The sequence below is a fragment of the Ammospiza nelsoni genome, chromosome 10 (assembly GCF_027579445.1).
Source record: "Ammospiza nelsoni isolate bAmmNel1 chromosome 10, bAmmNel1.pri, whole genome shotgun sequence".
In the NCBI taxonomy this organism is placed as follows: domain Eukaryota; kingdom Metazoa; phylum Chordata; class Aves; order Passeriformes; family Passerellidae; genus Ammospiza; species Ammospiza nelsoni.
The window spans coordinates 22,863,593-22,875,079 of NC_080642.1; the positions used below are offsets into that span (position 1 = coordinate 22,863,593).

Here is an 11,487-nt window from a genome sequence, read left to right on the forward strand (position 1 = left end):
CGCTCCGCGGGGCCACGTCGGGCCGCGTGTGCGCGGGGCTGAGCGCGGCGCCGTGACTGCGGGGTGAACTCGGCCGTGCCCAGCGGCTCGGCGGCGATAGGGGAGCGGGCTCCTGACGAAAGCGGAACTCGGCCGGGCCCATACAAATCAGAAAAGAGCCCGGCCGCCGCGGCAGAGGGGAGCGGAGCCCGCGGGGGCAGGGACGCCGCCGCGCTGCACGGACCAGCGGCGCCGCGAGAGGCGCCTCCCGATCTCCGGCCGGGTCCCGGCTTCGACTTCGGCTTCGGCCCCGTCGCGGCGAACGCGGAGCGGGACGGCCGCCGGCAGCGGGCTCCGGGCAGCGGGCAGCGCTCCGCACCGCGCCGGGCGCCCCGGGCGCGGGGCACCATGATGAGCAACTACCCGGACGGCGAGGAGGACACGGTGGCGCTGCTGGCTCATGACACCGGCGGCAGCAAGGAGCCGGATCGGGGCAAGGAGGAGCTGAGCGCGGACAAGGGCCCCGAGAAGCCGGACCCCTCGCAGAAGCCCCCCTATTCCTACGTGGCCCTGATCGCCATGGCCATTCGGGAGAGCGCGGAGAAGAGGCTAACGCTGTCTGGGATCTACCAGTACATCATCAGCAAGTTCCCTTTCTACGAGAAGAACAAGAAAGGCTGGCAGAACAGCATCCGCCACAACCTCAGCCTCAACGAGTGCTTCATCAAGGTGCCCCGGGAGGGCGGCGGCGAGCGCAAGGGCAACTACTGGACCCTGGACCCCGCCTGCGAGGACATGTTCGAGAAGGGCAACTACCGCAGAAGACGAAGGATGAAACGGCCTTTCCGGCCGCCTCCGACCCACTTCCAGCCGGGCAAGACCCTCTTCGGCCCCGACAGCTACGGCTACCTGTCCCCGCCCAAGTACTTGCAGTCCACCTTCATGAACAACTCGTGGCCGCTGGCGCAGCCCCCCGCGCCCATGCCCTACACGTCCTGCCAGATGTCTGGTGGGAACGTCAGTCCCGTCAATGTGAAAGGACTCTCGGGCCCGGCGTCCTACAGCCCCTACTCGCGGGTGCAGAGCATGGCGCTGCCCAGCATGGTGAACTCCTACAACGGCGTGGGCCACCACCACCACCACCCGCACGCCCACCACCCCCAGCAGCTCAGCCCGGCCAGCCCCGCGCCGCCCTCGGCCCCGGCGGCAAACGGAGCCGGCCTCCAGTTTGCCTGCGCCCGCCAGCCCGCCGAGCTGTCCATGATGCACTGTTCTTACTGGGAGCACGACAGCAAACACAGCGCCCTGCACTCCCGCATAGACATCTAGGGAGGCTCCGGCCAGCGCCGCCACAGCAATGCACCGGCCCCGCTGCCCCGCTGCTACCCCGCCGCGTTCCCCCGCGCTCCGCGTCTCTCCTCCTCGTCTCTAGTCACGGACTTCCCTCTCTCTGTGTGCCCAAACCCTCGCGGCGGGGAAATAGCGGCTTTGCCCCGCGCGTAGTGTCAGTGTAGGAGCGTCCCTCGATGAGAAGAAAGCAGTGTAAGTGTGGGGATCCCCGCGGGGCAGCGGCGGCCGGGCCGCCTCTCCGGGCGAGCGGGGATTCACCGGGAGTTCCTCTGCTCCGCGTGTGTGTTTGTGAGTTGTTGGGGTTTTTTTTGTTTGGGTTTGTTTGCTTTGGTTTTATTTTGTTTTGTTTTGTTGTTTTTGTGTTTTTGTTTTTTTTTTTTTTTAATGGAGGGGGGCATCTAATTAAAAATTGGTTGTTCAGCCCTCAAAATTATTTTGTAATTCGGCCGGAATCTTTTCGGGCTCGGCCATGGGGAGAGTAAAGCGGAGTCTGTAAATAGCGGAGGCATTTTCACGCGTGCGGTGCGGGGCTGGCGGGGCCTAGACACACCATGGTGTGCCCGCGGTGCTCGTCCTCTTCTTCATCCCCTCTGTCTTCCTCCTCGCTCTGCAAAGCACTGCGCTTCTTCCGAGCTGTGGCTTTTCGTTCAAATAGTACTTAACGTGGGGACTGCTGTAACAGCAGACGTGCGATATTGCTGGTTAATAGAAACCAACCAACAAAACGCGCCAGGTTCACTCGTCAAACGTTTCGGCAGCGGTAAATATATTTTTTAAAGGAGACAATGTCCTCTGAGGTCTTAAAAGTAATTTTATACAGGTCTAAAAAAATATTTTGATGTTATTAAAAAAAAAAAAGAGACTCTTTCCTGTAAATTGGGATATTTTTCCGTGTGCATATTATTATTAATAATGAAAGTTTAAACTATCTTCAGTTTTTTTGCCCCCAAACCTGGCCCAAAATGGATTTCCCGGTAGGTTCTGCTTTTGAATGCTTACTCTTTCTCTTAAAAGGTTTTGATCCTTCAATTTTACATAGATTAATGTGGAAAAAAATAGCGATTTTAAAACAGGGGCCAGTTCATAGCGATTTTGTAAATGTTTGTGTAAACCGATAGATGCTGTGGCATAGTACCATTTTGGGACCAACTTTTCTAGAATGAACTAGCACTTTCATTGTACTTTCTAGCATTGTAAAGTCTCCAATAAAATGCCTTTCCGTCTTTCCATATCGTTTTATTTCACTCGCTCCTCCGCGCTCGGGATCGGGAAGCGGCAGCGGGGAGCGGGGCGGGCGCTGTGTGCCGGGGCCGCTGCGGGCGGCAGGCACCGCTCTCCGTGCACCGCAGCTCGGCTGCGGGACCCTGCTGGGCGCTCCATCATCTCCGCCAGGCCCCGGCGCTGTCTCGGCGGCGGCCGACAAGGTGCGGGAAGAGTTGCGTTGGTTCCGCGGTGTGCGGCGCCTCCGCTCCGTGTCCGGGCAGCCGCCGGCACCTCGCCCGTGTGCCCGCCCGGGCCGGCGGAGGCCTCGGGTTTGTGCCTGGGGCTGTGCCGGACGCTGCTTCGCTTTCATTTCTTCCTGGCATGCTCGGAACCGTGGTCCTGGAAGGAAAAGAACGGTCCCGTGCCGCTCCAAGCCCGGCCCGGCCGCGCTGCGACGGGGCCCGAGCCCCGTGCGGAGCCTCTCTCTTTCCTCGCCGGGCCCGTGGGCCTCGCTTCTAACCCTGCCTGGGCCTCGCTTCTAACCCTGCCCGTCCCCGCCGGCAGGGCCCTGACCGGGCCCGGGGCTCAGCACAGGATGGGGCTGGCGGGGCGGCCCCGCTCAGTGCGGGCCCGGCTCGCAGCGGGTCCCGCTCAGCTCCCGGCCTGGCCAGGCCTGCGGTGCCGCGGCAGCGGCGGGGACGCGCTGTTCGCCTCACGGGCTGCGCTGTTCGCCTCACGGGCCCCACGGGCAGCTCTCTGCCCAAACCAGCGCTGCCGGGGTGAAGCCGGTAATAACGGGGCCGAGCATTCCGCAGCCAGGGGCCTGACACTCGCCCTTGCCCGGCTGCCTGAGCTCTCCCTTTCTGCAGGCAGGGCCTGCTGGCCCGCAGTGCGAGACGCGGGGACTGGCGGCCTCTCTGCCGCTCGGCGGGCACGGCCAGGGCACAGGGGCTCTGAGGAACCCGCCCGGCCATCCCGGAGCCCTGCGGTGCCCCCTGGCCCCGCTCCGCAGGCGGGGAGGGCGCTGCGAGCGTTGATGGGGCCGAGGGGCTCCGCTCCGGGCGGACAGAGAGGCACAAGGGGCCCGGAAAGCGGGGTCACGGCGAGGCGGCCGTGTGGTACCGGGAAGCACGGAGAGAGCCTGGCCTCCGCACGAACACCGCTGTAACGCGAGGCCCAAGGCCGAAGCGGGAATGCCGGCGCACACGGGACGCGGCCGGGACTCACGCCGCTGCCAGCGCACTGGGGATCGCAGCTTTGCACCGGAGGGCTCAAGGCCTTGGCTGCTTGTTCCTTACTAGATAGGTACTGCCTATACCGCTGCTTTCCTCAGGGTTATGTTGAGGCCAAAAGGGCCACGGGGCGAAGGGAGGGTGGGAGCAGCTCCCCGGACGCCCGCACAGGCCCACCGGCGCTCCCTGGGCTCCGTCCCTGGCTGTGCCGTCCTTCGGCCTGAGGCAAAGGCTGAAGCACCCGCTGGCACACTCCGGGAACGGCTGGGGCTCGCCAGCTTGGAGTGAAGCGACACCTGACCGTGCCAGGTGCAGGGAGAGGAGGCGGCAGGCCGGGACCGGGCAGGGACGTGCGGCCCCTGGGGCTATTGCAGTTCCTGGAATAGGTGGTGTCCGCCCAGCTCCCGCTGCGCTTGACCAGCGGCCGATTTAGCCCATAGAGAGAGGCAGGGAGCCGTGCGTTTGGGAGAGAAGGGAGCAGGCAGGGCCGTGCGGACGCTCTCCTGCCAGGCCAGGGGCTTGTCCGAGCTCCCTGTGCCCGGCCGGGGCTCTGCTCTCCTTCTGCCGAGCTCCCTGTGCCCGGCCGGGGCTCTGCTCTCTTTCTGCCGAGCTCCCTGTGCCCGGCCGGGCTCTGCTCTCTTTCTGCCGAGCTCCCTGTGCTCGGCCGGGCTCTGCTCTCTTTCTGCCGAGCTCCCTGTGCTCGGCCGGGCTCTGCTCTCTTTCTGCCGAGCTCCCTGTGCTAGGCCGGGCTCTGCTCTCTTTCTGCCGAGCTCCCTGTGCCCGGCCGGGCTCTGCTCTCCCTCATCCCGAGTTCCCTGTGCCCGGCTGGGCTCTGTTCTCATTCTCCCCGCGCCGCTCCCGGGCGGCAGTGGCCGTCGCGCCTTTAAGATGTTTTTACGATGGTTTTCTGTATTTTACAGAGACTGCATTGAATGCAAACTCGCACGGGAACCGCGGGGAGAGTCCGGCCGCCGTGGCTGGCTGCGCTCGCCGGGCGCTGTCGGGCAGCGGCCCGAGGCAGGGCTGGTCCTGCCGGGCTCAGCCCGGCCTCTGCCATTGCCGGGGACGGCCGGGCCTCCCGTGCATGCCACCGGCCTGGGGAGGGGGTGCCCATCATCTCCCGGGGTGCTGGTGCTCGCCTCGGCAGCGGGCACGGCCCCTGGGGAACCGCTACCGAGCGGCCAGGCACCGGGCCCGAGTGTCCCGGAGGAGCTGTGCCTCCCCGCTGGGCAGCCCGGGGAATGCGCAGGGACCGAGTGTCCCGGACAGCGGCACTCGGGACGGCAGGGGCTGAGCGGGAACGGGAGCAGGAGCGGTGCAGACCCCTCCGCAGGCAGCTCCGCGGGCACGAACACCAGCACAGGACCGAGGGGTGCCCGTGGTGGCTCAGCGCTCCCTCGCCACCTCCTCCCGCGGCTCCCACCTGCCCCAGCCCCGCGGGTCCCTCACAAAATCGAGCCGCATTCCTGGCAAGCGCGGTCTTTGCGCGTTGTGTAAGGTCTTTCCCCGTTATATAAATGACGGCAGGAGGAATGCGCACGGAGCGGGACGCGCTCCCCGGGACGGCACCTTGGCGCGGAGCCTCCTCCGATCCCGGGGCTGCTGCGGGGGCCAGAGCCAGGGAAGGGAAGGGGGGCTCAGGGCTGCTGAGCCGCCGCTGCCCTTTCGGAGCGGCCACGGCTTTATGCAACGCTGGCGAGAGATGAAAGCAGAAGAGCGAGGGGTGTTTTCTCCCTGCCCGGAGCGGACGTGGAAGGAGCCTGCCTCTGTCGGGGAAGGACAGATTTTGATTCCCGAGACAGAGCGGACTCCCAGCGCCCCTGTGCTGCTGCAGCCCCCGGGGCAGTGCCAGCGCCGGGGGATGTTTTGTCACCGCAGCTTTCTCGTCCTCTCCGGTCCTTTGCGCAGGCCGCAAAGGTCCTTTGAAGCCCTGGCCGGGCTCGGAGGGTGGCAGAGCCCTGGGCGGAGGGAGCGCTCCCCGGCGACACGGCACGGCACGGCACGGCGCGGCACGGCACGGCTGCCCTCTGCCTGCGGGCCGGCGGGAGCGCGGGGACAGCGGGATGCTGAATGATGGACCCCGTGGGTTCTGTCCCGGTTCCTCTTGTCGTACCGGACCGGGACCGGGCAGGGGGCGGTGGCTGCGGGCAGGGCAGGGCAGAGCCGGCTCCGTGAGGAGACGCACACACAGCTCTTACCTTGCACCCTCCCTCCCGCCCCGGCCGGAGCGGCTGTTTAGTACCGCCTGATTCCTGGTATTCTTGTCAGTGTTTTAAGTGGTGAAAAAGTCATTTCCAGTCCCATGGTCTGCGTTTCACCCTGAACTCATTGAAAAGAGAGTGCGGGGTCAGGACTGTTTATTATACAACCAATTAAAACAGGAAAATATGCAAAGGCTTCATTCAGCGAGATCCGGCCATTGTTAAGCCGAAAACGATATTTTTGCTTCAAAAATAAAAAAGTACATTTGTTACTTAAAAAATCTCCGCTCTGCGTGTGTGACGCTCGGGAGCGCGGTGAGGTCCGGCGGGCCCGGGCCGGCCTGTGCGGCCGGAGGGCGGCTCGGAGGGGCGGGCGGGCACCGGGGACCCCCGTTCCCCGCCCTGGGGTCCGCTCCTGCCCGCTCGCAGGAAGGGCCGGCCAGCCTCAAACGCGGGGGATCAGCTCCGTGCAGGCGGAGTGGTGCTTTGGTCAACCCCAGACAGCGAAAAAATTATTGCGAGGGCTAAAAAGCTCGACGCTGTAGTGGGCTCGGGCAGGGCCGGGATAGCCGGGCTGGAGAGCCCCGAGAAGCGCCGCAGAGCGCAGTGTTGAGCCCCGGAGCGCCGCTGGCAGCCCTGGGCACACCGCGGCGGGTGGAGAAGGGACTCAGACAGAATTCCCGGCTCTGCGGTTCCCCTGCGGCTTCTCCATCCACCAGAAGCCCATCCCTGGGTCTGCGGAGCATCTCTGCTCTGAGGCACTGTACCATCTGCCCCCAGCACAGGACCAGCACAGGGGCAGGGCAGGGGGCTCCTCCCGGCACAGCCGCCCGCCCCAGGTAGCCCTCGGGGATGTGCTCAGCAGCGGGCCTGGGAAGCGTTCACCAAAACAATCGCTCGGGCTGGCCTAATCCGATGAGTTTATTTTAGTCCTCGAGCTGTATTGAAAACATTCGCTCTGCTTCTTGTGGTTGTTTACAGTATGTCGGTCTCAACATCACAGCCGCCCTTCTGGAAAAGTCTTACAGGATTCAGGCAGAGGGAAACCAACACAGAAGTGACTCGGAAAGCATGATGGCAAATGATTAATCAGATCAGAGACAGGAAGGCGGAGGTAATCAATGAGTTTTCACTTATAGTTTACTTGGATTAACATCTTTTTCCTTTTTCTGTCGTGAGTTTAGAAACCACACGGGGTTTTATTGCCCAAACAAGCAGCTGCAGGATTTGGTGGGCTGGTGGGAATTCGTTCAGAATCAGCTGCGTGTTTCCTCAAGAAGAATTCGGCTTTCGACAAAACCTCGACAGCCTGCTTGTTCCCGCCGCAGGCACACGGCACCGGGCACCGGGCAGGGCTGCGCCCCGCGGGACCCCGCCCGCTGTCCCGGAGAGAGAGAGGCAGGCAAGGAGCGCAGATCAGCAGCGAGCAGCGCAGATCAGGAGCGCAGGGGCAGGGAAGGAGAGCCCTGCTCTCCCTCAAGTCGCTCAGTGAGCAAAAAGCCTGAGAAATCTCATCAGGTGCGATTTGAGAGTGAAACACCGGCTGTCCCTGCTCTGCCTTTGAGAGAGGGTTTGCGAGCTGTGTAAGGCCTTTTCCCGTTGTAAAATGACGGCAGGAGGAGCGGCACCCTGCCCTGCCGTGCCGTGCCCTGCCGGAGATGCCAAACTCGGTTTTCCCTGAGGGCACATGCGAGTGTGCGCACACAGGTGGCTCCTGACCCCGGCAAAATCTCCTGACTTCCCAGCTGGTCCCTGCAAATCCTACGGTTTTGCTGGCAGATAAATTGTTCGCCTACTTTCGTTTAATTTCTTTCTCTTTCCAAAAGTAACTTTCCCCCCACCCTACCTGAATAACAAATTCGGAGCGATCACGAAATAACTGGCCGGAATTTCACTTTTGTCGTTCACAGTGACCATTTGCGATGACACGAGGCAGCACGGGGTGAATGCGAGCAGGGGCTGGCCCTCGAGGGACATGTCACTGACAGCTGATGGGCATTTGGCTTTTGGCTGGGGCAGGGGAAGGAAAACCGCGGGGCTTCAGTAAATGGGCCCTGGGAGAGGAGAAGGTTCGTGGTTTGTGGGTTTGTCGGGGTAGCCTCCACTTCTTCCAAGGTGCGGGTTTGGAGGCACGCTGCCGGCCCCGCCGCACACAAGAGTTACTGAGCTGTTGTTTAAGATGTGCCGCCCGTTTCCCCGTTTTCTGCCCAGCGATAACTGGTTCTTTTCGTTACTATCGTTTTGTTCCTCGAAAACCCAAATAAACAATGAAGTGCAGGGTGAAGCTGGGCACAACACGAGGCGTAATGTTCTCAGTTATCAAAACGGGGAGGAAACAAGAAAGAGTCAGTCGCTACTGATCTCTTTTTTTTTTTTTTTTTTTTTTTTTTTTTTTTTTTTTTCAGGTGTGGCTTTTAACAAGATGTTCAGAAAAAAATTCTATCAGGCACATGTTGACCTGCGCTTCCTCTGCTCCTGGCTTTGGAGGCGATATCGCTTGGTGCTTATCAGCCACAACGTCTGAGGCATCGGGTACGTGGCTCCTGACTGCTCCCCGCGCTCGGGTACGAGTGGTTCTTGCGACACGAAGGTTTCCCTGTGTAGAGCCCCGCATCCAGCCCCGCATCCAGCCCCACGTCCAATCTCGCATCCAGCCCCGCGTAGAGCCCTGCAGCCAACCCCGCATCCAGCCCCCATCCAGCTTCGCATCCAGCATCCAGTCCCTCATCCAGCCCCTCATCCAGCCCTGCATCCAGCCCCGCATCCAACCCCTCATCCAGCCCTGCATCCAGCCCCGCATCCAACCCCTCATCCAGCCCTGCATCCAGCCCTGCATCCAGTCCTGCATCCAATCTCTCATCCAACCCCGCATCCAGCCCCCATCCATCCCCTCATCCAGCCTCTCATCCTGCCCCGCATCCAGCCTCCATCCAACCCCGCATCCAACCCCCATCCAGCCCCCATCCATTCCCCATCCAGCCCCCATCCATTCCCCATCCATCCCCCATCCATTCCCCATCCAGCCCCCATCCATCCCCCATCCATCCCCCATCCATCCCCCATCCAGCCCCGCATCCATCCCCCATCCATCCCCCATCCATCCCCTATCCATCCCCCATCCAGCCCCGCATCCATCCCCCATCCATCCCCCATCCGTCCCCTATCCATCCCCCATCCAGCCCCGCATCCATCCCCCATCCAGCCCCGCCGAGGAGCTGCTGACAGCCGCAGCGCAGAGTCAGAAGCGGCCCCGGTAACGGCTCGCAGAGCCCAAACAACGAAATGCCGAGAAATGTTCGCCACTGCTTGCTGCCGGGCTACTGAAACTCCCTCCGGGCCGGAAGGGTTTCGGGGGATGCAGGATGTAGCAGCCTGAGGTTCGGGCAGCCTCAGTTCTGCCTTGTGCCTTCTCCCCGAGGTTTTGGGGCCGCGGAGCTGCTGCCAGCCCCTCCTGCTTTCAGAGCAGCCCCAGAGGGGCAGCAGGGACCGGAACGGCCCCGGAATCCCCGCTCGTACCAGCGGGAGAAGGGCTCCGAGGCGCTTCAGTCCATGTCCCCGTTAGATCCTGCCATGGGTCTGATGTTCCCTGCCGGGCAGCCAGGGCAGAGACAAGGGCAGGGACAGGGATATGGGAAGGGGCGGCCTCTCTGTCCCAGCCTTACAAGTCGCTTTTCTGCTTCCTATGAAGCCTCCGAGATACAGGGACGTTTTCAGAAAAAAAAAAAAAATCCTTCAAACCCCACAAACAAAACCAAACACAAACAAACAAACAAACAAAAAACAAAACAATGAGGAGATGTTAAAAGTTAGCTATATGGTTTTTTAAAATACCCATCAGCGATGATATCTCCTGCAGGGCAGCCTCCTGCCCCGCCTGTTGTAGTTCCAGTCTCAGGGAACAGTCCTCTTAACCCACTCTTTCCCCCAAATCAACGAGTTTGCTGTGGAAGTCTCTAGGCTCGCCTTTTTTGATAAACCACAGTTCAGTTCAGCCCGGAGCAGCCAGTGGTGTCTGGGACAGTCACCAGTTGCCCTGGAACAGAAATGGGAACCACTTGTTTAAACATCTTAATGTCCTAAAATCTCTAAGAGCCATCACAGAAGGGTTTGGGTTTTTTGTTCCCTTCCCGAAGCGAGAAGGGAGCGAGGGGATTACAGGGAAGAATGTCTGCTCCGGCTGCTGCAAGCACCAGAAGATTTTGGTTTGCCTTTCCCCCCCTCCCCATCAGTTTTTCCATTCCTTGAGGAAAATTTTTCAGTATCTGAATCAAAGCGCATGATTCCAACTTTTTTTTTCCCCTGTTGTTTTGTTTTATTTCGGCCCTTTTTCATGTTTTCATTTAAAAAGTGGCAGATTTGGTAGAACTCTCAAGTGTTTCCCATTAGAGGCGGGGAGTTCACCAGTGCGCCTTTCTGATGTTGCACATGACACGTTTGGGGCTCTGAGGCAGGAGCACTCCCTGAGCATTGCAATGGGCCGGTGTGGGGCAGCGGCCGGGGCAGGGCCGAGCCCGGAACTGTGGCTGAGGCCGAGCCCGGAGCTGTGGCTGTGACCGAGCTCCGGCCCGGTTCTGTCACAGAGCCCGGAGCTGTGCCTGAGCCCTGCCCGGAGCTGTGGATGTGACAGAGCCCGGTCCGGAGCTGAGGCCGAGCCCGGCCCGGAGCTGAGGCCGAGCCCGGTCCAGAGCTGAGGCCGAGCCCTGCCCGGTGCTGTGGCTGTGACCGAGCCCGGTGCTGTGTCTGAGGCCGAGCCCGGCCCGGAGCTGCGTTTGTGACCGAGCCCGTTCCGGATCTATGACCGAGCCCTGCCCGGCGCTGTGGCTGTGACCGAGCTCGGTCCGAAGCTGTGACCGAGCCCAGTTCGAAGCTGTGACCGAGCCCCGTCCGGAGCTATGACGGATCCCGGCCCAGTGCTGTGGCTGAGGCCGAGCCCTGTCCGGTGCTGTGACTGATCCCGGCCCGGCGCTGTGGCTGTGACCGAGCCTGTCCTTGGCTGTGGCTGTGGCCGATCTCGGCCCGGCGCTGCCCTCTGCCGGCCCCGCTCCGCCGGGAGCCGCTCCGTGTCCCTCCGCGGGGCTCCGCTCCGTCCCAGCGCCGCGGCCGAGCCCGCCCAGCCCAGCCCAGCCCAGCCCAGCCCAGCCCAGCCCAGCCCAGCCCAGCCCAGCCCAGCCCAGCCCAGCCCAGCCGGGGGCGGGCGGTGTTTCCCGGCCCGCGGCGCGTTGGCTCTCCGTGCGGTCTCGCAGCGCGGGGAATTCCTGCTATAAAAATCGCGCCGTTGCACATTTCTGCTTTTGCCGGCTCCCTTCCCCTCGCGGATTCTCCTTGGCTGTTACCTCTCTCGTCCTCGTTCCTGACAGCAGGCTTTTACCATTGCTCTGGTGTTCCATGTTTTTAACCACCGATCTCTCCTTGAAGGAAAATTTCCTTCATGTAACAAAATTTCCTTCATGTAACACGCTCCAAATGCGTTTTGGAGCGTGGCCCCGTACAAATTTTAATAAAGTGTTGTGGAAAGCAGCACT

At 61.9% G+C, this 11,487-nt stretch overlaps 1 protein-coding gene across 1 annotated transcript; it reads left to right on the top strand.

Moving 5' to 3' along the window:
* The first annotated feature begins 139 nt into the window (after positions 1 to 139).
* FOXL2 (forkhead box L2) lies at positions 140 to 2,558 on the top strand. The gene has a single exon (XM_059479293.1). The coding sequence runs from the start codon at positions 388 to 390 to the stop codon at positions 1,306 to 1,308; it is 921 nt and encodes a 306-aa protein (XP_059335276.1). The 5' UTR covers positions 140 to 387; the 3' UTR covers positions 1,309 to 2,558.
* Positions 2,559 to 11,487: the final 8,929 nt, after the last annotated feature.

What these genes read in the sequence shown, in the direction of transcription:
- FOXL2 (XM_059479293.1), top strand. Translation starts at nt 388, where the DNA reads ATGATGAGCAACTACCCGGACGGCGAGGAGGACACGGTGGCGCTGCTG.